Source organism: Oncorhynchus gorbuscha, linkage group LG19, assembly GCF_021184085.1.
Source record: "Oncorhynchus gorbuscha isolate QuinsamMale2020 ecotype Even-year linkage group LG19, OgorEven_v1.0, whole genome shotgun sequence".
Taxonomy (NCBI): domain Eukaryota; kingdom Metazoa; phylum Chordata; class Actinopteri; order Salmoniformes; family Salmonidae; genus Oncorhynchus; species Oncorhynchus gorbuscha.
In genome coordinates, this window is record NC_060191.1 from 46,344,689 (window position 1) to 46,369,933 (window position 25,245).

At 45.5% G+C, this 25,245-nt stretch overlaps 1 protein-coding gene across 1 annotated transcript in view; it reads right to left on the bottom strand.

Annotated features, from left to right (window-relative positions):
- Nucleotides 1-20,300, bottom strand: part of LOC124005020 (stAR-related lipid transfer protein 13-like) — a 129,258-nt gene extending 108,958 nt beyond the window's left edge. Inside the window, exons 1-2 of the mRNA XM_046313855.1 lie at nucleotides 19,932-20,300; nucleotides 3,268-5,031 (exon numbers count right to left, since the gene is read on the bottom strand). Coding sequence (XP_046169811.1) covers nucleotides 3,268-4,842 — 1,575 coding nt within the window. The 5' untranslated portion in view covers nucleotides 4,843-5,031; nucleotides 19,932-20,300. The remainder of the gene's footprint in view (nucleotides 1-3,267; nucleotides 5,032-19,931) is intronic.
- Between the last annotated feature and the right edge of the window lie 4,945 nt (nucleotides 20,301-25,245).

A 25,245-nucleotide genomic window follows, 5' to 3' on the forward strand; every position in this document is an offset into this window, starting at 1 on the left:
CCAGTCTCTCCTAACTTAAAACCCAGTCTCTCCTAACTTAAAACCCAGTCTCTCCTAACTTAAAACCCAGTAACACCCAGTCTCTCCTAACTTAAAACCCAGTCTCTCCTAACTTAACACCCAGTCTCTCCCAACTTAAAACCCAGTCTCTCCTAACTTAACACCCAGTCTCTCCTAACTTAAAACCCAGTCTCTCCTAACTTAAAACCCAGTCTCTCCTAACTTAACACCCAGTCTCTCCCAACTTAAAACCCAGTCTCTCCTAACTTAAAACCCAGTCTCTCCTAACTTAACACCCAGTCTCTCCTAACTTAACACCCAGTCTCTCCCAACTTAAAACCCAGTCTCTCCTAACTTAACACCCAGTCTCTCCTAACTTAAAACCCAGTCTCTCCTAACTTAAAACCCAGTCTCTCCTAACTTAAAACCCAGTCTCTCCTAACTTAACACCAAGTCTCTCCTAACTTAACACCCAGTCTCTCCTAACTTAACACCCAGTCTCTCCTAACTTAAAACCCAGTCTCTCCTAACTTAAAACCCAGTCTCTCCTAACTTAAAACCCAGTCTCTCCTAACTTAACACCAAGTCTCTCCTAACTTAACACCCAGTCTCTCCTAACTTAACACCCAGTCTCTCCTAACTTAAAACCCAGTCTCTCCTAACTTAACACCAAGTCTCTCCTAACTTAACACCCAGTCTCTCCTAACTTAACACCCAGTCTCTCCCAACTTAAAACCCAGTCTCTCCTAACTTAACACCCAGTCTCTCCCAACTTAAAACCCAGTCTCTCCTAACTTAACACCCAGTCTCTCCTAACTTAAAACCCAGTCTCTCCTAACTTAAAACCCAGTCTCTCCTAACTTAAAACCCAGTCTCTCCTAACTTAACACCAAGTCTCTCCTAACTTAAAACCCAGTCTCTCCTAACTTAAAACCCAGTCTCTCCTAACTTAACACCCAGTCTCTCCTAACTTAAAACCCAGTCTCTCCTAACTTAACACCAAGTCTCTCCCAACTTTCTAGGAGTTACCCGCTATGTTCCCAGGTCTATCGCCTGGTGAGAACAGTCACACCAGGAGAATCCTTTCACTTATAAACTATAGAAAGATAAACAACATCACAGAAACATGTGTCTTTTTACAGTATACACAAACATACCATAACCAACTGATTGATGCAAAGAGAGAGAGAGAGAGAGAGAGAGAGAGAGAGAGAGAGAGAGAGAGAGAGAGAGAGAGAGAGAGAGAGAGAGAGAGAGAGAGAGAGAGAGAGAGAGAGAGAGAGAGAGAGAGAGAGAGAGAGCGAATAGGTTTACTTGCAGGATTACGATGTAGCAATGGTGCCCTCAGATGGCTAGTATGGAAAGCTGCAGTTAAATGGACTGCCTGAAGACCAAACATGAGTGCTGCCTGTCAGATCTCCTGGTCGCGTCCCAAATAGCACCCTGGTTCCTATCTAATGTGTAACTTTTGACAAGGTCACAGTTTAAACCAATTCCAGGTATTTAAAGCATTCCTCCTCCCTTTCCCCAAACAATCTTTATGCTCACAAACAGCCCATTCCCAGTGTTGTGTCAAACAGCCTGTAAAGCCTGCCAGGGCTATCAGCAGAGACAGTGGGAGTGTACCCTACCTAACCTCTCCCCTCTGGTTTACTGTATGTTCTTATCTCCAGGGTTAGGGATGCTATTATATGTTGTTATCTACAAAACTGAGGAATGACAGCTATGCACTGTCAGAGATCTGGTGTCTCTGACACTTGTAATGTTAAACCATAGATGTTAACATGATTCATAAACATCCAGAAGATATTTTTAGACGTCAGTAAACCTTGGAAGATGGTCACTCATAGTCTGGTAACTACCATTAAACCTAGAGGGATGGGGTCACTCATAGTCTGGTAACTACCATTAAACCTAGAGAGATGGGGTCACTCATAGTCTGGTAACTACCACTAACCCTAGAGGGATGGGGTCACTCATAGTCTGGTAACTACCATTAAACCTAGAGGGATGGGGTCACTCATAGTCTGGTAAATACTATTAAACCTAGAGGGATGGGGTCACTCATAGTCTGGTAACTACCATTAAACCTAGAGGGATGGGGTCACTCATAGTCTGGTAACTACCATTAAACCTAGAGGGATGGGGTCACTCATAGTCTGGTAACTACCATTAAACCTAGAGGGATGGGGTCACTCATAGTCTGGTAACTACTATTAAACCTAGAGGGATGGGGTCACTCATAGTCTGGTAACTGCCATTAAACCTAGAGGGATGGGGTTACAGCCTGGTAACTACCATTAAACCTAGAGGGAGGTGGTTACAGCCATGTAATCATATTCATTATCATCTAGGATCAGGTCCCCTCTGTCCATGTAATCATAGTCATTATCATCTAGGATCAGGTCCCCTCTGTCAATGTAATCTTATTCATTATCATCTATCTATAAGGCAGAAGGAGATCAACACTCCTACTCTGAGACCCTTGATACATATGGCCCCTGGCAAAGAGGCAGGAAATACACGGCCTGGGGGAGAAACTCACAATTCCTCATTGTCACGCCCTGGTCGAAGTATTTTGTGTTTATCTTTATGTATTGGGTCAGGCCAGGGTGTGGCTTGGGGTTTTTGTATTGTGGTGTGTTTTGTCCGGGGGTTTTGGTATATAGTGGGATTGTAGCTAGTGGGGTGATCTAGCAGAGTCTATGGCTGTCTGGAGTGGTTCTCAATCAGAGTCAGGTGTTTATCATTGTCTCTGATTGGGAACCATATTTAGGCAGCCATATTCTTTGGTTGTTTTGTGGGTGATTGTCCTTAGTGTCTTTGTTCCTGTCGCTGTGTTAGTTGACACAAGTATAGGCTGTTTCGGTTTTCATTTTGTTATTTACGTTCTTTGTTTTGTAGTGTTTTGGTGTATATCCGTGTTTACGTTGTTTATTAAACATGGATCGCAATCTACACGCTGCATTTTGGTCCGACTATCCTTCACACCTAGAAAACCGTTCAAAACCACTCATTGAGAGAACAGGCTGGATTATATTAACATTCGATGGATTCATATACATTAATATACTGTATCTAATGGTGTTGAACTACAGTTAGTACACAGTCCCTAACCCTGACATAAACGTTCAAACACATCTCTACTGAACCATCTGACCTTAGGTGGACATGAATATTACATCAATATGTGAGGAATACAGGTGGGACCAGCTTTACAGTTGGTGCTCTAAAATGCGTCTGTAATGACAATAAACAGTAGCCTACCTCTGTGCTGCTGGTCTCAGTCTCTGCCTCGCAGCCGCTGTGGTTCTGGTTTTTGGAGGAGGAGGAGAGATGGGAGCTGGCTGTAGAGTTGGTTGTAGAGCTGACTGGTGCCTCCGCCTGGGGACTCATAGATCTTCTCTCCTTAACTACTTTGTCTCTGCTGCTGCTCCTTCTCCTCCGACTGACCAGGAACTCCCTGCTCTGAAGCAGCTCTGGGAATGTGTCCTCATCATCCCCATCTTCATCATCACCTTCATCATCCTTCTCTGAGGAAGACTCCCTGCAGTCAGAGCTGTTTTTGATGAAGACACTGTGGTCGGTGCTAGAGTGGCAGGTGGAGGGACTACAGGTGAAGCCTGAGAAGGTGATGGAGCTAGGTTTGTGTTTGAGGATGCAGGGGAGATCGCAGAGGCCTAGCCCTGCCAAGGGGGCCTCAAATAGGGCCAGGGTAAGGGAGGGATGTGTGAAGGGATCCATGTTGTTGTCTACACTGACCACTAGAGAAGGGATGGAGCTAAAAGCCTCTGATTGGACCACAAAGATAGTGTCGTGGCTGACCTCTGTCTCTGATTGGACCAGAGGGGTAGCGATATGTCCATTCTCTGTTGGGACTAGAGGGACGGAGACATGGTTGTCTTCTGTGTGTTCCAGATCAGTAGGGACTTGTCTGTTCTCCACAGGTCCCTCTGAGTAGTCCTCAGGCTGGCTGTCTGTCTCCGTCTGCCTGGGTGACTCCTCCTCTAGCTCCCTGTCTGTCTCCGTCTGCCTGGGTGAGGTATGCTCCAGCTCCATGTCTGTCTCTGTCTGCCTGTGTGAGGTATGGCCCAGCTCCATGTCTGTCTCTGTCTGCCTGGGTGAGGTATGCCCCAGCTCGATGTCCTCTAGCTGACCAGAGAGGTTAGCATCCAGGGTATGTCCTGATTCTACACGTCTGTTACTGTCCTCAACTTCCAGGTTTTCCTCTATCCTTGGAGCAAGAACATCCACATCTCCCTCTATCCTAGGAGAAGGAACATTGGAGGCTAGGCAGTGGTCCTCAGTTGCTCCTGGAGAACTGCTGTGTAAATCCAATCCATTGTTATTGGCATCATCAGGCGATGGTGATGTGACACTGCCTGGCTCACTGATTAGACCCGCGGGACAGACGATCTGGTCTAGGTCTAGAGGGTCAGAGGGGGAGACATCAAAACCAGACTCTGCTGGCCCTCCTGGACCTCCAGTACTAACAGCTAGATCTCCCTCTATCCCAGGGGCTCCAGTACTGTTATATTCACAACCAGCCTCCCTGTCCTGCTGGGGTGTGTCCTGGTTGTCTAGTTCCAGTTTCGACAGCTCCAGGCTTAGAGGTCCTGGCAGACAGACATCCTCACTGCTCTCTGTGGAGCTGTCGTCATCATGAAAAGACTCTGGAGCACAGTCTGAGGAGGACTGGTGTGTTAGTGTCTGTGGTTGTGTCTGTTTCTGTATCTGTGTCTGTGCCGTTGGCTGTGTCTGTGGTGAGAAGGTCCTGCCTGGTGATGCTGACATGGCCAGAGACTGTCGCACCTTAAGAGTAAACATCAGAGCTGTGTCCATGTTGTCTCTACAGTCTGTTACAGTGTGTTACTAGGGAACAGGTAGTCTGGTGGTGTGGCTGGTGGTCAGGTAGATCCAGAGGGACTGCTGACTGATGAAAGAGCTATATGGATTTGCCATGTTCCTCTCAGACATCCTCATCACCTGGCTTAGCAACACCAACCTTCACATAGATCAAACAGCAGATCACTTGAAACAAATAGAGAAGATGCAGCATTAAAAACAGACAAGATACAGCATTACTAACAGACAAGATACAGCATTACTAACAGACAGGATATAACATTACTAACAGACATGATACAGCATTACTAACAGACAAGATGCAGCATTAAAACAGACACAAATCAGCATTACTAACAGACAAGATACAGCATTAAAAACAGACAAGATACAGCATTAAAAACAGACAAGATACAGCATTACTAACAGACAAGATGCAGCATTAAAACAGACACAAATCAGCATTACTAACAGACAAGATACAGCATTAAAAACAGACAAGATACAGCATTAAAAACAGACAAGATACAGCATTAAAAACAGACATGATACAGCATTACCAACAGACAAGATGCAGCATTACTAACAGACAAGATATAGCATTACTAACAGACAAGATACAGCATTAAAAACAGACAAGATACATCATTACCAACAGACAAGATACAGCATTATCAACAGACAAGATACAGCATTACTAACAGACAAGATACAGCATTAAAAACAGACAAGATACAGCATTACTAACAGACAAGATACAGCATTACTAACAGACAAGATACAGCATTAAAAACAGACAAGATACAGCATTAAAAACAGACAAGATACAGCATTATCAACAGACAAGATACAGCATTAAAAACAGACAAGATACAGCATTACTAACAGACAAGATACAGCATTACTAACAGACTGTCATGTTTTGTCATTGACTATCATGTCTTGTCCCTGTGCTTCCCCTTCTATTCGTTTCCCTCTGCTGGTCTTATTAGGTTCTTTCCCTCTTTCTATCCCTCTCTCTCCCCCTCCCTCTCTCACTCTCTCGCTCTCTCTTCTCTCTATCGTTCCGTTCCTGCTCCCAGCTGTTCCTATTCCCCTAATCAATCATTTAGTCTTCCCACACCTGTTCCCGATCCTTTTCCCTGATTAGAGTCCCTATTTCTCTCCCTGTTTTCCGTTCCTGCCCTGTCGGATCCTTGTTTATAATTCACCGTGCTGTGTCTATGTATTGCCCTGTCGTGTCGTGTTTCCCTCAGATGCTGCGTGGTGAGCAGGTGTCTGAGTCTGCTAGGTTCAAGTGCCTTCCCGAGGCAACCTGCAGTTCTTGATCAAGTCTCCAGTCTGTTCTCGTCTTTACGAGTAGTATTATGCCTTTTGTTTTGTAAAGTATCTTTACTGGATTAAAAACTCTGTTTTCGCCAAGTCGCTTTTGGGTCCTCATTCACCTGCATAACAGAAGGATCCGACCAAGGAATGGACCCAGCGACTACAGATGCTCGTAACACTGCCGTCGAGATCCAAGGAGCCATGCTCGGCAGACACGAGCAGGAATTGTCTGCTGCTCGCCATGCCGTGGAGAACCTGGCCGCTCAGGTTTCCGACCTCTCTGGACAGTTCCAGAGTCTTCGTCTCGTGCCACCTGTTACTTCCTGGCCTGCCGAGCCTCCGGAACCTAGGGTTAATAACCCACCTTGCTACTCCGGGCAGCCCACGGAGTGCCGCTCCTTTCTCACCCAGTGTGATATTGTGTTCTCTCTCCAACCCAACACATACTCTAGCGAGAGAGCTCGGGTTGCTTTCGTCATTTCACTCCTTACTGGCCGGGCTCGAGAGTGGGGCACAGCTATCTGGGAGGCAAGGGCTGATTGTTCTAACAATTACCAGAACTTTAAAGAGGAGATGATTCGGGTTTTTGACCGTTCAGTTTTGGTGGGGAGGCTTCTAGGGCCCTGGCTTCCCTATGCCAAGGTGATCGATCCATAACGGATTACTCTATAGAGTTTCGCACTCTTGCTGCCTCTAGTGACTGGAACGAGCCGGCGCTGCTCGCTCGTTTTCTGGAGGGACTCCACGCAGTGGTCAAAGATGAGATTCTCTCTCGGGAGGTTCCTTCCAGTGTGGACTCTTTGATTGCTCTCGCCATCCGCATAGAACGACGGGTAGATCTTCGTCACCAAGCTCGTGGAAGAGAGCTCGCGTCAACGGTGTTTCCCTGCTCCGCATCGCAACCATCTCCCTCCTCTGGCTCAGAGACTGAGCCCATGCAGCTGGGAGGTATTCGCATCTCGACCAAGGAGAGGGAACGGAGGTTCACCAACCGCCTGTGCCTCTATTGCGGATTTGATGGACATTTTGTCAATTCATGTCCAATAAAAGGCCAGAGCTCATCAGTAAGCGGAGGGCTACTGGTGAGCGCTACTACTCAGGTCTCTTCATCTAGATCCTGTACTACTATGTCGGTCCATCTACGCTGGACCGGTTCGGGTGCTACATGCAGTGCCTTGATTGACTCTGGGGCTGAGGGTTGTTTCATGGACGAAGCATGGGCTCGGAAACATGACATTCCTTTCAGACAGTTAGACAAGCCTACGCCCATGTTTGCCTTAGATGGTAGTCATCTTCCCAGTATCAGATTTGAGACACTACCTTTAACTCTCACAGTATCTGGTAACCACAGTGAGACTATTTCTTTTTTGATTTTTCGTTCACCTTTTACACCTGTTGTTTTGGGTCATCCCTGGCTAGTATGTCATAATCCTTCTATTAATTGGTCTAGTAATTCTATCCTATCCTGGAACGTTTCTTGTCATGTGAAGTGTTTAATGTCTGCCATCCCTCCCATTTCTTCTGTCCCCACTTCTCAGGAGGAACCTGGCGATTTGACAGGAGTGCCGGAGGAATATCATGATCTGCGCACGGTCTTCAGTCGGTCCCGAGCCAACTCCCTTCCTCCTCACCGGTCGTATGATTGTAGTATTGATCTCCTTCCGGGGACCACTCCTCCTCGGGGTAGACTATACTCTCTGTCGGCTCCCGAACGTAAGGCTCTCGAGGATTATTTATCTGTGTCTCTTGACGCCGGTACCATAGTGCCTTCTTCCTCTCCGGCCGGGGCGGGGTTCTTTTTGTTAAGAAGAAGGACGGTACTCTGCGCCCCTGCGTGGATTATCGAGGGCTGAATGACATAACGGTTAAGAATCGTTATCCGCTTCCCCTTATGTCATCAGCCTTCGAGATTCTGCAGGGAGCCAGGTGCTTTACTAAGTTGGACCTTCGTAACGCTTACCATCTCGTGCGCATCAGAGAGGGGGACGAGTGGAAAATGGCGTTTAACACTCCGTTAGGGCATTTTGAGTACCGGGTTCTGCCGTTTGGTCTCGCCAATGCGCCAGCTGTTTTTCAGGCATTAGTTAATGATGTTCTGAGAGACATGCTGAACATCTTTGTTTTTGTCTATCTTGACGATATCCTGATTTTTTCACCATCACTCGAGATTCATGTTCAGCACGTTCGACGTGTTCTACAGCGCCTTTTAGAGAATTGTCTCTACGTAAAGGCTGAGAAGTGCTCTTTTCATGTCTCCTCCGTTACTTTTCTCGGTTCCGTTATTTCCGCTGAAGGCATTCAGATGGATTCCGCTAAGGTCCAAGCTGTCAGTGATTGGCCCGTTCCAAGGTCACGTGTCGAGTTGCAGCGCTTTTAGGTTTCGCTAATTTCTATCGGCGTTTCATTCGTAATTTCGGTCAAGTTGCTGCCCCTCTCACAGCTCTTACTTCTGTCAAGACGTGTTTTAAGTGGTCCGGTTCCGCCCAGGGAGCTTTTGATCTTCTAAAAGAACGTTTTACGTCCGCTCCTATCCTCGTTACTCCTGACGTCACTAGACAATTCATTGTCGAGGTTGACGCTTCAGAGGTAGGCGTGGGAGCCATTCTATCCCAGCGCTTCCAGTCTGACGATAAGGTTCATCCTTGCGCTTATTTTTCTCATCGCCTGTCGCCATCTGAGCGCAACTATGATGTGGGTAACCGTGAACTGCTCGCCATCCGCTTAGCCCTAGGCGAATGGCGACAGTGGTTGGAGGGGCGACCGTTCCTTTTGTCGTTTGGACAGACCATAAGAACCTTGAGTACATCCGTTCTGCCAAACGACTTAATGCCCGTCAAGCTCGTTGGGCGTTGTTTTTCGCTCGTTTCGAGTTTGTGATTTCTTACCGTCCGGGTAGCAAAAACACCAAGCCTGATGCCTTATCCCGTCTGTTTAGTTCTTCTGTGGCTTCTACTGATCCCGAGGGGATTCTTCCTTATGGGCGTGTTGTCGGGTTAACAGTCTGGGGAATTGAAAGACAGGTTAAGCAAGCACTCACGCACACTGCGTCGCGCGCGCTTGTCCTAGTAACCTCCTTTTCGTTCCTGTTTCCACTCGTCTGGCTGTTCTTCAGTGGGCTCACTCTGCCAAGTTAGCTGGTCATCCCGGTGTTCGAGGCACTCTTGCGTCTATTCGCCAGCGCTTTTGGTGGCCGACTCAGGAGCGTGACACGCGCCGTTTCGTGGCTGCTTGTTCGGACTGCGCGCAGACTAAGTCGGGTAACTCTCCTCCTGCCGGTCGTCTCAGACCGCTCCCCATTCCTTCTCGACCATGGTCTCACATCGCCCTAGACTTCATTACCGGTCTGCCTTTGTCTGCGGGGAAGACTGTGATTCTTACGGTTGTCGATAGGTTCTCTAAGGCGGCACATTTCATTCCCCTCGCTAAACTTCCTTCCGCTAAGGAGACGGCACAAATCATCATCGAGAATGTGTTCAGAATTCATGGCCTCCCGTTAGACGCCGTTTCAGACAGAGGCCCGCAATTCACGTCACAGTTTTGGAGGGAGTTCTGTCGTTTGATTGGTGCGTCCGTCAGTCTCTCTTCCGGGTTTCATCCCCAGTCTAACGGTCAAGCAGAGAGGGCCAATCAGACGATTGGTCGCATACTACGCACCCTTCTTTCAGAAACCCTGCGTCTTGGGCAGAACAGCTCCCCTGGGCAGAATACGCTCACAACTCGCTTCCTTCGTCTGCTACCGGGTTATCTCCGTTTCAGAGTAGTCTGGGTTACCAGCCTCCTCTGTTCTCATCCCAGCTTGCCGAGTCCAGCGTTCCCTCCGCTCAAGCGTTTGTCCAACGTTGTGAGCGCACCTGGAGGAGGGTGAGGTCTGCACTTTGCCGTTACAGGGCACAGACTGTGAGAGCCGCCAATAAACGCAGGATTAAGAGTCCAAGGTATTGTTGCGGCCAGAGAGTGTGGCTTTCCACTCGCAACCTTCCTCTTACGACAGCTTCTCGTAAGTTGACTCCGCGGTTCATTGGTCCGTTCCGTGTCTCCCAGGTCGTCAATCCTGTCGCTGTGCGACTGCTTCTTCCGCGACATCTTCGTCGCGTCCATCCTGTCTTCCATGTCTCCTGTGTCAAGCCCTTTCTTCGCACCCCGTTCGTCTTCCCTCCCCCCTCCCGTCCTTGTCGAGAGCGCACCTATTTACAAGGTACGTAAGATCATGGACATGCGTTCTCGGGGACGGGGTCACCAATACTTAGTGGATTGGGAGGGTTACGGTCCTGAGGAGAGGAGTTGGGTCCCGTCTCGGGACGTGCTGGACCGTTCGCTTATTGATGATTTCCTCCGTTGCCGCCAGGGTTCCTCCTCGAGTGCGCCAGGAGGCGCTCGGTGAGTGGGGGGGTACTGTCATGTTTTGTCATTGACTATCATGTCTTGTCCCTGTGCTTCCCCTTCTATTCGTTTCCCTCTGCTGGTCTTATTAGGTTCTTTCCCTCTTTCTATCCCTCTCTCTCCCCCTCCCTCTCTCACTCTCTCGCTCTCTCTTCTCTCTATCGTTCCGTTCCTGCTCCCAGCTGTTCCTATTCCCCTAATCAATCATTTAGTCTTCCCACACCTGTTCCCGATCCTTTTCCCTGATTAGAGTCCCTATTTCTCTCCCTGTTTTCCGTTCCTGCCCTGTCGGATCCTTGTTTATAATTCACCGTGCTGTGTCTATGTATTGCCCTGTCGTGTCGTGTTTCCCTCAGATGCTGCGTGGTGAGCAGGTGTCTGAGTCTGCTAGGTTCAAGTGCCTTCCCGAGGCAACCTGCAGTTCTTGATCAAGTCTCCAGTCTGTTCTCGTCTTTACGAGTAGTATTATGCCTTTTGTTTTGTAAAGTATCTTTACTGGATTAAAAACTCTGTTTTCGCCAAGTCGCTTTTGGGTCCTCATTCACCTGCATAACACAGACAAGCTACAGCATTAAAAACAGACAAGATACAGCATTACTAACAGACAAGATACAGCATTACTAACAGACAAGATACAGCATTACTAACAGACAAGATACAGCATTAAAAACAGAGAAGATACAGCAATATAGAAGATACAGCATTGGAGAGGATACGGATAAGGTACTGCATTATAGAGGATACAGAGAGGATACAGTAATATAGAAGATACAGCATTGGAGAGGATACAGATAAGGTACTGCATTGGAGGGGATACGGATAAGATACAGTAATATAGAAGATACAGCATTGGAGAGGATACGGATAAGGTACTGCATTGGAGGGGATACGGATAAGATACAGTAATATAGAAGATACAGCATTGGAGAGGATACGGATAAGATACAGTAATATAGAAGATACAGCATTGGAGAGGATACGGATAAGATACAGTAATATAGAAGATACAGCATTGGAGAGGATACGGATAAGGTACTGCATTGGAGGGGATACGGATAAGATACAGTAATATAGAAGATACAGCATTGGAGAGGATACGGATAAGGTACTGCATTAGAGAGGATACAGAGAAGATACAGCATTGGAGAGGATACGGATAAGGTACTGCATTGGAGGGGATACGGATAAGATACAGTAATATAGAAGATACAGCATTGGAGAGGATACGGATAAGATACAGTAATATAGAAGATACAGCATTGGAGAGGATACGGATAAGGTACTGCATTGGACGGGGATACGGATAAGATACAGTAATATAGAAGATACAGCATTGGAGAGGATACGGATAAGGTACTGCATTAGAGAGGATACAGAGAAGATACAGCATTGGAGAGGATACGGATAAGGTACTGCATTGGAGGGGATACGGATAAGATACAGTAATATAGAAGATACAGCATCGGAGAGGATACGGATAAGGTATTGCATTGGAGGGGATACGGATAAGATACAGTAATATAGAAGATACAGCATTGGAGAGGATACGGATAAGGTACTGCATTGGAGGGGATACGGATAAGATACAGTAATATAGAAGATACAGCATTGGAGAGGATACGGATAAGGTACTGCATTGGAGGGGATACGGATAAGATACAGTAATATAGAAGATACAGCATTGGAGAGGATACGGATAAGGTACTGCATTGGAGAGGATACAGAGAAGATACAGCATTGGAGAGGATACGGATAAGGTACTGCATTAGAGAGGATACAGAGAGGATACAGTAATATAGAAGATACAGCATTGGAGAGGATACGGATAAGACACTGCATTAGAGAGGATACGGATTAGGTACTGCATTAGAGAGGATACAGAGAAGATACAGCAAAACAAAGATAGAAGATAACGTTACAACATTAAACAAACAGAGAAGATACAGCAATATAGAAGATACAGCATTGGAGAGGATACGGATAAGGTCCTGCATTAGAGAGGATACAGAGAAGATACAGTAATATAGAAGATACAGCATTGGAGAGGATACGGATAAGGTACTGCATTGGAGGGGATACGGATAAGATACAGTAATATAGAAGATACAGCATTGGAGAGGATACGGATAAGGTCCTGCATTAGAGAGGATACAGAGAAGATACAGCAATATAGAAGATACAGCATTGGAGAGGATACGGATTAGGTACTGCATTGGAGGGGATACAGATAAGATACAGTAATATAGAAGATACAGCATTGGAGAGGATACGGATAAGATACAGTAATATAGAAGATACAGCATTGGAGAGGATACGGATTAGGTACTGCATTGGAGGGGATACGGATAAGATACAGTAATATAGAAGATACAGCATTGGAGAGGATACGGATAAGGTACTGCATTGGAGGGGATACGGATAAGATACAGTAATATAGAAGATACAGCATTGGAGAGGATACGGATTAGGTACTGCATTGGAGGGGATACGGATAAGATACAGCATTGGATGGAGAGGATACGGATAAGATACAGCATTGGATGGAGAGGATACGGATAAGATACTGCATTAGAGAGGATACAGAGAAGATACAGCAATATAGAAGATACAGCATTAGAAAAGACACTGCATTAGAGAAGATACTGCATTAGAAAAGACACTGCATTAGATAAGACTTTGCATCAGAGAATATACTTAAAAGATACTGCATTAGAGAAGACACTGCATTAGAGAAGATACAAAGAAGATAATGCATTAGAGAAGATACATAGAAGATACTGCATTAGAGAAGATACTGCATTAATACAAACGGACTAAAAAAAACATTAGTTCCAAGTCATAAACACCTCACAGCGACATTTCTCAAAGACTGCCTGCTGTCCTCGGGTTCAAATCCATCACACACATCCATCTCAACTAAAAGAATAGTAATAACTTTACCTTTCAGCACAGATTTACTAAGCTAGTATTTTGTAAGTGTGTTTCGTCTCTCCCCTTCTGACTCTCCTACTAGCAGTGAACTAAGTACAGCAGGGTGAAGCCAGAGTCCAGCGGAGCTCATATTCAGGCTGCATTCCAAATGGCACCCTATTTACATTTACATTTAAGTCATTTAGCAGACGCTCTTATCCAGAGCGACTTACAAATTGGTGCATTCACCTTATGACATCCAGTGGAACAACCACTTTACAATAGTGCATCTAAATATTTTAAGGGGGGGGGGGGGGTGAGAAGGATTACTTTATCCTATCCTAGGTATTCCTTAAAGAGGTGGGGTTTCAAGTGTCTCCGGAAGGTGGTGATTGACTCCGCTGTCCTGGCGTCGTGAGGGAGTTTGTTCCACCATTGGGGAGCCAGAGCAGCGAACAGTTTTGACTGAGCTGAGCGGGAACTGTACTTCCTCAGTGGTAGGGAGGCGAGCAGGCCAGAGGTGGATGAACGCAGTGCCCTTATTTGGGTGTAGGGCCTGATCAGAGCCTGGAGATACTGAGGTGCCGTTCCCCTCACAGCTCCGTAGGCAAGCACCATGGTCTTGTAGCGGATGCGAGCTTCAACTGGAAGCCAGTGGAGAGAGCGGAGGAGCGGGGTGACGTGAGAGAACTTGGGAAGGTTGAACACTAGACGGGCTGCGGCGTTCTGGATGAGTTGTAGGGGTTTAATGGCACAGGCAGGGAGCCCAGCCAACAGCGAGTTGCAGTAATCCAGACGGGAGATGACAAGTGCCTGGATTAGGACCTGCGCCGCTTCCTGTGTGAGGCAGGGTCGTACTCTGCGGATGTTGTAGAGCATGAACCTACAGGAACGGGCCACCACTATTTCCTATGCATTACACTACTTTTGACCAGGGTCCACAGGGCTTTGGTCAAAAGTGTTGCATTATGGAGGGAATATGGTGCCATTTGGAACACAGCCCAGAGAGGAGCTGCTAGCAATGAATCATAACATCTGGCTGCAGTCGCAACGTTCAAGTCTGGATCCGTTTCTGACACTATGGCAGTGACATCTCTGCACACAGGAATATAGCTACTCTTGACAGCAGCAGCTGTACACACACACATTCCATTAGCACTCCACTCTGTGTAGGGATCCCCATCTGTCTCAGGGTACAAAGGGAGGCTTTTCTCAGACAGCTCTTTCCAAACAAGCTGATAACAAAGTTACATCAGTAACTGCATTCCCTACATTTCACAGATAGATACACTAACCCCAACTGTGAGGTCATGCTACAGCTTAAACTCAGTCATGAATACCTTTGCAACTGTCCTCATATTCTCTGTACAAGAACTTTGCCTTCTGTATGTATGGAGAGCTAGAAGTCCATTGATTAGTATGGTTGATCTGCATGGTGTAATGAATTATGATTTATTAGTATGGTTAATCTGTATGGTGAAATGAAATATTATTGATTAGAACCCCGAGGGCTCTCTATGGTCAGAGAGCCCTCGGAGTCCCCCCCAAAGGTGCGGACTCCGACCACAAATCCTGAACCTAGATAGGGCGCGTTATGGTGGGCAACTAGCGTCAGTGGTGGCTCCGGTGCGGGATGTAGCACCCGCTCAGACCGCGGATCCGGCCATGAAGCCGGGCTGAATGCCGTGCCTGGACTGGGCACTGGAGCAGAGGAAGGTTCCGACCATGGAGCGGGACTGGACGCCGTGCCGTGCCTGGACTGTGCACCGGCGCAGAGGAAGGCTCCGGCCATGGAGCGGGACTGGACGTCGTGCCTGGACTGGGCACTGGAGCAGAGGAAGGCGGCGGCCATGGCACCGGACTGTGAACCGTCGCTGGAAACTCTGGACTGTGAACCGTCGCTGGAAAGTCTGGACTGTGAACCGTCGCTGGAAGCTCTGGACTGTGAACCATCACTGGAAGGTTTGGACTGTGAACCATCACTGGAAGGTCTGGACTGTGAACCATCACTGGAAGGTTTGGACTGTGAACCATCACTGGAAGGCCTGGACTGTGAACCATCACTGGAAGGTCTGGACTGTGAACCATCACTGGAAGGTTTGGACTGTGAACCGTCGCTGGAAGCTCTGGACTGTGAACCGTCGCTGGAAGCTCTGGACTGTGAACCGTCGCTGGAAGGTCTGGACTGTGAACCATCACTGGAAGGTTTGGACTGTGAACCGTCGCTGGAAGCTCTGGACTGTGAACCGTCGCTGGAAGCTCTGGACTGTGAACCGTCGCTGGAAGCTCTGGACTGTGAACCATCACTGGAAGGTCTGGACTGTGAACCATCACTGGAAGGTCTGGACTGTGAACCATCACTGGAAGGCCTGGACTGTGAGCCGGCACAGGATGTACCGGGCTGGGAAAGCACACTGGAGGCCTGGTGCGTGGAGCCGGCAGAGGTTTCACCGGACTGATGACACGCTCTTCAGGGCGAGTGTGGGAAAGCCGGCACAGGACATACCGGGCTAGGGAAGGCGCTCTTCAAGGCGAATGCGCTGCAGAATACACCTAACCATCATCTCTCTCCCATCTCCCTCCTCACACTGCTCCATCGACTCCCCGACGGTCTCTGGCTCTCTCCTTGCCTCGACCGAAATGTTGGGGTTTCTGTGGCCGCGGACCCCGGCGTCGTCGCTGTCCTCCTATACTCCTTGGCGACTCCCGCCAAAGTTCATAGTGCACATAGCACGTAACACAAACACTATCCCACAACGCAGGTGGGAAAAGGACCACACTAAGTATGATCCCCAATTACAGGCAACGATCATCAGCTGCCTCCAAATGTGAACCATACTCACACCAACATAGAAAATGAAAACTAGAAAAACCCCTAGTCATGCCCTGACCTAAAACACCATAGAGAACACAGAGGGCTCTCTATGATCAGGGCGTGACAAATGGATGGTTATTTATTAGTATGGTTGATCTGTACACACTTCGGCTGTCCCATATGAGAGCCCTGTTTGGTTCAAGGTAGAAACCTTTTTGGTTTCTGTGGAAAGAGTTCTACATGGAACCTAATAGGGTTTTACCGGGAAACAAAGGGTTCTACCCTGGAACCTAAAAGGGTTCTTCAAAGGGTTCTCCTATTGGGACAGTAAAATAACCCTGTTAGGTTCTAGATAGCACCTTTTTGTAAGTGTGTATGGTGTAATGGATGACTCCTAAGCTGACACACAGCTATCCATGAAACAGCTATGGAGAATCAGAGATCTGGTGCCCATGTAGCTACAGTATAGCCTGCTGCTCTGTTGACACACACACACACACACACACACACACACACACACACACACACACACACACACACACACACACACACACACACACACACACACACACACACACACACACACACACACACACACACACACACACACACACACACACACACACACACACACACACACACACACATACCCTGCTGCCCTGAGAGCCAAGCAGCTGCTGCATCTTGGACCATGGCCCTGACTCTAGCTCTTATAACAACTGCTCAAATACACAAATGCTGTAGATCTGTTCTATGTGCGCTATTTGTTTTTCTTTTTGAGGATCTGAGGGCCCAAGCCAAGAGGAGGAATTGTTGTGCCTTCTTCATGACTTTGTTGCTGTGTGTGGACCATGTTAATTCCTTGGTGATGTGGACACAGAGGAACTTGAAGCTCCCAACCAGCTCCTCAGCCCAGTCGATGTGGATGGGGGTGTGCTCAGCCCTCCTGTTTTCTGTAACCCAGGATCAGCTCCTTCGTTTTGCTGACATTGAGGAAGAAGTTGTTGTTCTGGCACCACACTACCAGGTCACTGACCTCCTCCTTATAGGCTGTCTCAACGTCGTCGGTGATCAGGCCTACCACCGTTGTGTCTTCAACAAACATATTAATGATGACGTTGGGAGTTGTGCATGGCCAGGAAGATGTGTTGTTGCCTACCCTCACCACCTGGGGCGGCCCGTCAGGAAGTCCAGGATCCAGTTGCAGAGGAGGGTGTTCAGTTCCAGATAACGGAAAATAATCATCTCTGGATTTTGACCTCTTTATTTAATTTCATTTTATAGTCCAAGTTGGTGTAGCCAGAATGCTTGCGATTCCTGTATTTTATGCTGTGACAAACATTTTAAAACAAAACCTTGAGAGATGATCATTGACTAGAATTTGCTAGAAATGTCATAGCTTTTTTTGGGCTAAGGAATGATAACGAATGCAGGAAGAAAATGTTACCTTTTATGTAAAATATAGCTTGCCTTAGAATAGCACATGATGCACAGCGGTTTAGATTCACGGGCAATGATCAACCACGGCGCTATCCATGGTGCTGAATCTCCGCTACGTTTATCTGTTTGATTAGCACAATAGGCGGATATCATAAAGTAAAAACAGCCACAACTTTCCCAAATTCCTCCGATAGCCAGGTGCAAGGCAAGGGGAGAGAAAAGTACCATGATGCATCTTTCAGTCAAATGTAGGCTAACATTTATGTTGCCTAATTATAACAACACTGTAATAACCTCATAATATTTGACCAGTCGGCCAATAGTGCTTCATAGGCCTTCATTAAAACTAGGCTACATCAACAAAATAGTGTGGAGACTTTGAGAGAACTTTTGAGTTGATTAAATTGCAAATAATATCACAAGAAATCATTAGTGCATGTGTATATTTATCCATTTCCAGCTGTATAATCATGTCTGATTTTTGAGGGGATTGTATTTCACACTTTTAAATAGCACTTGGAGAATAACCGGGAAGCCCAGTCATTTCTTTCAATTTTCTCGGGATGGAAAATTGGTTGATTCTCAATCAAATATTCAACCCTAGTCTCTACATGTTTTTATTCTGTGAAACAGATCCCACAACTGAGGAATTCAATCTCTTGTTAAATTTTATCTGAACTATTTTCTTCAATTTAAGAAACATACAAATGTTTTAGATATTTTTTTGTCTTCTATAAAATTGATCTACAAACACAATCAAAGAGTTGGATGTGAATATAGATATAGAGTTGGATGTGAATATAGATATAGAGTTGGATGTGAATATAGATGTAGAGTTGGATGTGAACATAGATATAGAGTTGAATGTGAATATAGATATAGAGTTGGATGTGAATATAGATATAGAGTTGGATGTGAACATAGATATAGAATTAAATGTGAATATAGATATAGAGTTGGATGTGAATATAGATGTAGAGTTGGATGTGAATATAGATATAGAGTTGGATGTGAATATAGATATAGAGTTGGATGTGAACATAGATATAGAGTTGGATGTGAATATAGATGTAGAGTTGGATGTGAATATAGATATAGAGTTGGATGTGAATATAGATATAGAGTTGGATGTGAATATAGAAATAGAGTTGGGTGTGAACATAGATATAGAGTTGGATGTGAATATAGATATAGAGTTTGATGTGAACACAGATATAGAGTTGGATGTGAATATAGAGTTGGACGTGAACATAGATATCGAGTTCGATGTGAACATAGATATAGAGTTGGATGTGAAAATAGATATAGAGTTGGATGTGAATATAGGTATAGAGTTGGATGTGAATATAGATATAGAATTGGACGTGAACATAGATATCGAGTTGGATGTGAACATAGATATAGAGTTGGATGTGAACATAGATATAGAGTTGGATGTGAATATAGATATAGAGTTGGAAGTGAACATAGATATAGAGTTGGATGTGAACATAGATATCGAGTTGGATGTGAATATAGATATAGAGTTGGAAATGAACATAGATATAGAGTTGGAAGTGAACATAGATATAGAGTTGGATGTGAACATAGATATCGAGTTGGATGTGAATATAGATATAGAGTTGGAAATGAACATAGATATAGAGTTGGATGTGAACATAGATATAGAGTTGGAAGTGAACATAGATATAGAGTTGGATGTGAACATAGATATCGAGTTGGATGTGAATATAGATATAGAGTTGGAAATGAACATAGATATAGAGTTGGATGTGAACATAGATATCGAGTTGGATGTGAATATAGATATAGAGTTGGAAATGAACATAGATATAGAGTTGGATGTGAACATAGATATCGAGTTGGATGTGAATATAGATATAGAGTTGGAAATGAACATAGATATAGAGTTGGAAATGAACATAGACAAACAAAGTACAAAGTAATAAAACTTGATCAAGGCAGAAAGTTGTAACAGCAGTTTTAACCTCTACAGCTCACACTAACCCACGGTGAGGACACCAGCACTGACATGTCAGAGATGGAAAGTGTCTAATAGGGCAATGAAAACAAAAAACAAACCGACAGAAAATGGAACCCTATTCCCTTTATATTGCTCTACTTTTGACCCGGACCGATATGGATAGGGCTTTGATCTAAAGTTATGCACTATATAGGGAATAGGGTGCCATTTGAGACACAAGTAGAGTCTTACCTGTTAGGTGGAGAAGAGTCCTGTTTGTTGTCTAAACAGACAAACTGAGACCACAGCAACAAAACACTGGAGAGAGACAGAGTCCTATAGTGAAGCCACAGATCTCTTAAGGCAAGAGAGAGAGCAGGATAGAGAGTGAGGGAGAGAGGGACTAAGAGAGTCTGTCAGAAGAGAACAGAACAGTAGAAGAGAGGGTGAAAAAAGAGAGTAGAAGAGTCTCCAGTCAGAATTGTCAGAAGTGAAGCCACTCAAGCAGGTCTTCCTCTGCAGTTCAACTCTTCCTCAATTATTCCTCAACTATACATATCTGTCCTCCCTCAGGGCTTACTGGAGGTTAACGCTGGATACCTCTATGCATGTTGCTAGCGCTCTGACTAAGCCATTCAGAATATGTGTAAGTAAGGGCAAGGAGTGTGAGAGTGAGTGTGTGCACTTGTGTGGGAGGTGGAACGGGGAGGAGAGAGAGGTAGGAGAGAGAGGGAGGGGGGAGATAGAGATGAAGTGAGGGAGAGGAGTAGTATTTGGCACAGTAAGAGAACAAGGTAATATGTGGTTCCAGCTAACACAACACGTTTGGCTGTGAAGACAGAGTGAGCTAATGACTCTATTGTCACTGGACTCAGAATGTGTGTGTGTGTGTGTGTGTGTGTGTGTGTGTGTGTGTGTGTGTGTGTGTGTGTGTGTGTGTGTGTGTGTGTGTGTGTGTGTGTGTGTGTGTGTGTGTGTGTGTGTGTGTGTGTGTGTGTGTGTGTGTGTGTGTGTGTGTGTGTGTGTGTGTGTGTGTGTGTGTGTGTGTGTGTGTGTGTGTGTGTGTGTGTGTGTGTGTGTGTGTGTGTGTGTGTGTGTGTATCATCCTATTTGGATGCAACAGCATGGCAGTCAGGCACAGCAGAGTGGATTCCTACTGAGGAGGAGTGGCAACATGCCTTGATATCCTGCTGTAGCTGGTTAAAATATAAAGACACAGATAGCAGAGATAAGGAGTTCCAAAGGATCTTCTCAGGGTCTATGATATGCTGCTATGTTATAGGGAAACGTGTCAAACAGAGACATAATAAGGTATGTGAAGTATTTGCCATAGTGATAGTGCCTTGTTTGTCCAAAATAATACAGTTAAAATGTGAAGTTAGTCATAACTAATCTACTTCAGTTCAGCCATGTGCTGTCCATTACTGAATGACAGACAGACAGGAGTCATTGATGGCAGCTCTGCACAACATTAGACTAGTAAAGGAAGGAGTCTGAACTAACCTGACCTCTGATCTAGAGAAGTCCAGGGGGAACAGAACTCTGTCTGCACTCAGTAGGAGATAGAGTCACTCTTAGAACTAACTAGAAGCCTGTCATATAGAACTCTGTCTGCACTCAGTAGGAGATAGAGTCACTCTTAGAACTAACTAGAAGCCTGTCATATAGAACTCTGTCTGCACTCAGTAGGAGATAGAGTCACTCTTAGAACTAACTAGAAGCCTGTCATATAGAACTCTGTCTGCACTCAGTAGGAGATAGAGTCACTCTTAGAACTAACTAGAAGCCTGTCATATAGAGCTCTGTCTGCACTCAGTAGGAGATAGAGTCACTCTTAGAACTAACTAGAAGCCTGTCATATAGAACTCTGTCTGCACTCAGTAGGAGATAGAGTCACTCTTAGAACTAACTAGAAGCCTGTCATATAGAACTCTGTCTGCACTCAGTAGGAGATAGAGTCACTCTTAGAACTAACTAGAAGCCTGTCATATAGAGCTCTGTTTGCACTCAGTAGGAGATAGAGTCACTCTTAGAACTAACTAGAAGCCTGTCATATAGAACTCTGTCTGCACTCAGTAGGAGATAGAGTCACTCTTAGAACTAACTAGAAGCCTGTCATATAGAGCTCTGTTTGCAATCAGTAGGAGATAGAGTCACTCTTAGAACTAACTAGAAGTCTGTCATATAGAGCTCTGTTTGCACTCAGTAGGAGATAGAGTCACTCTTAGAACTAACTAGAAGCCTGTCATATAGAACTCTGTCAGCACTCAGTAGGAGATAGAGTCACTCTTAGAACTAACTAGAAGCCTGTCATATAGAACTCTGTCTGCACTCAGTAGGAGATAGAGTCACTCTTAGAACTAACTAGAAGCCTGTCATATAGAACTCTGTCTGCACTCAGTAGGAGATAGAGTCACTCTTAGAACTAACTAGAAGCCTGTCATATAGAACTCTGTCTGCACTCAGTAGGAGATAGAGTCACTCTTAGAACTAACTAGAAGCCTGTCATATAGAGCTCTGTCTGCACTCAGTAGGAGATAGAGTCACTCTTAGAACTAACTAGAAGCCTGTCATATAGAACTCTGTCTGCACTCAGTAGGAGATAGAGTCACTCTTAGAACTAACTAGAAGCCTGTCATATAGAACTCTGTCTGCACTCAGTAGGAGATAGAGTCACTCTTAGAACTAACTAGAAGCCTGTCATATAGAACTCTGTCTGCACTCAGTAGGAGATAGAGTCACTCTTAGAACTAACTAGAAGCCTGTCATATAGAACTCTGTCTGCACTCAGTAGGAGATAGAGTCACTCTTAGAACTAACTAGAAGCCTGTCATATAGAACTCTGTCTGCACTCAGTAGGAGATAGAGTCACTCTTAGAACTAACTAGAAGCCTGTCATATAGAACTCTGTCACTCTGTCTGCACTCAGTAGGAGATAGAGTCACTCTTAGAACTAACTAGAAGCCTGTCATAGCTCAGTTGGTAGAGCATGGTGCTTGTCTGCAAGGGTAGTGGGTTCGATCCCCGGGACCACCCATACGTAGAATGTATGCACATATGACTGTAAGTCGCTTTGGATAAAAGCGTCTGCTAAATGGCATATATTATTATTATATTATATAGAGCTCTGTCTGCACTCAGTAGGAGATAGAGTCACTCTTAGAACTAACTAGAAGCCTGTCATATAGATCTCTGTCTGCACTCAGTGGGAGATAGAGTCACTCTTAGAACTAACTAGAAGCCTGTCATATAGAACTCTGTCAGCACTCAGTAGGAGATAGAGTCACTCTTAGAACTAACTAGAAGTCTGTCATATAGAGCTCTGTTTGCACTCAGTAGGAGATAGAGTCACTCTTAGAACTAACTAGAAGCCTGTCATATAGAACTCTGTCTGCACTCAGTAGGAGATAGAGTCACTCTAGAGTCACTCTCAGCCTGTCATATAGAGCTCATCAGAGGGTGTTATGAAGAGTAAACACACACACACGTGAGGGGGTGCACTACAGCTGCTGTCTGCTGATTGGCTGAGTGTGTGTTATTTACATTCATTAGGGGACACCTGATTGGCTAAAGTAGCTAATGAAGAATGACAAAGGAGCTCACTCTCTGTAAATCACCCTGAAATCCACTCCACTCCAGAGAGAGAGAGAGAGAGAGAGAGAGAGAGAGCGAGAGAGCGAGAGCGAGAGAGCGAGAGCGAGAGAGAGCGCGAGAGAGAGAGCGAGAGAGAGAGCAGCTGCATTCATCTATACCCTCTCCTCACCCCCTCTCCCTGATCTTCCTAACCCATCTTCCTCCCATCCTCTCTCCTCCTCTCTCTTGAAGCCATAATCACAAAGCAGCCCCTGCTGCACTCTGACCTCCTCTGTCTTACTCTCATTCACAAAATACTCTGCTATACAGTCATGGATATCTTTCGCTGTCAACAATTGCTTCTGCCATCTCCTTGGAAAGCTGTTCTATGTGCTGCCGTTGTCACGGCACTCTATACATCTAGTTTAAGAGGTTTATGATCAACCAACCCCGCCCTAACATACCAGTACATCCAAACATCAGAGAACAGTCATACACACAAGAACTAGTCATGTTATGCTTGTACAGTATTGTCATATCTAAATTAAATGTGCCATAGTTGTAAGGAAAGAGGTTTAGATGTTTTCTTTAGGTAAAACAGTTAATATAGCGATTTTCCTGTGGTGTTTCACATACAGTAGTGTTCAATGGCGACAGAATCTAGGAAAGAGTCAGAAGTCTACAATGTAACTAGAGAGAAACCCCTTTTGGTTCTGTTGCATGCTGCTTGGTTGAATGACATTCCTTAGTGTCCTTGGTGGTCCTATCTGGTTTTGTTGTTGTCTGAACGAGCAGATAAAAATCATCTTTACTACAGTGTCTTATACGGTCTGTTATGATCTCTGACCTCTGTGTTCAAAATGACACGACTTTGGAACGAGACACAAAGCAGGAAAACTCCAACCAGTTCAGTAGCCTGCTCCTGAATAAATGGAGATACTCTCCCAGAACTATACTATACTATACTAAACTATACTATAACGTTGACATCAGCAAACCGCTCGTCCAAACAACGCGGTTGTAAGGCCAGTGGGACATACTGCCAAAACAAAACAAGGTTGGAGGAGGTTTACGGTGGAGAAATTAACATGACATTATTTGGCAACAGCTCTGGTGGACATTCCTGCAGTCAGCATGCAAATTGCACAATTCCTCAAAACTTGGGACATCTGTAGCATTGTGCTGTGTGACAAAACTGTGCATTTGTGGCCTTTTATTGCCCGCAGCACAAGGTAAACCTGTTTAATGATAATGTTGTTCAATCAGCTTCTTGATATGCTACACCTGTCAGGTGGATGGATTATCTTGGCAAAGGAGAATTACTCACTTACAGGGATGTAAAAAAAATCTGTCCACAACATTTGAGAGATATAAGCTTATGGAACATTTCTGGGATCCTTTATTTCAGCTCATGAAACATGGGAACAACACTTTACATTTATATTATTTTCAGTGTAGAGGAGAGGAGAGGAGAGGAGAGGAGTAGAGAAGAGAAGAGAAGAGAAGAGGAGAGGAGAGGAGAGGAGAGGAGAGGAGAGGAGAGGAGAGGAGAGGAGAGGAGAGGAGAGGAGAGGAGAGGAGAGGAGAGGAGAGGAGAGGAGAGGAGAGGAGAGGAGAGGAGAGGAGAGGAGAGGACTAATTATTCCCTTTGCCAGCTCTTATGAACAACATTGGGGCAACAGTTGGAGGAACATGTTGAAAAAATGTCTGTTTTAGTGAAAGGCTGCCTTTGTCTTCCTCTGGTCTCATCTGGCTCAGCTGCTGAGGTTAAGAGGTCCTGCCTGCCTCCCAAATGCCACCCTATCCCCAATATAGTGCAGAGGCCCTGGTCAAAAGCAGTAAACTACATATGGAATAGAGTGCCATTTGGGACACAGGCAGAGTCTGTCTGTTCCAGGTTCTGTGTGACCAGGGGTTAGGGTTAGGGCTGGGAACAGCTCTAGTCAAACACAGCTCAATGTTTCGAAAGGCAGGCCTTGCTGCCCTGCTGGAG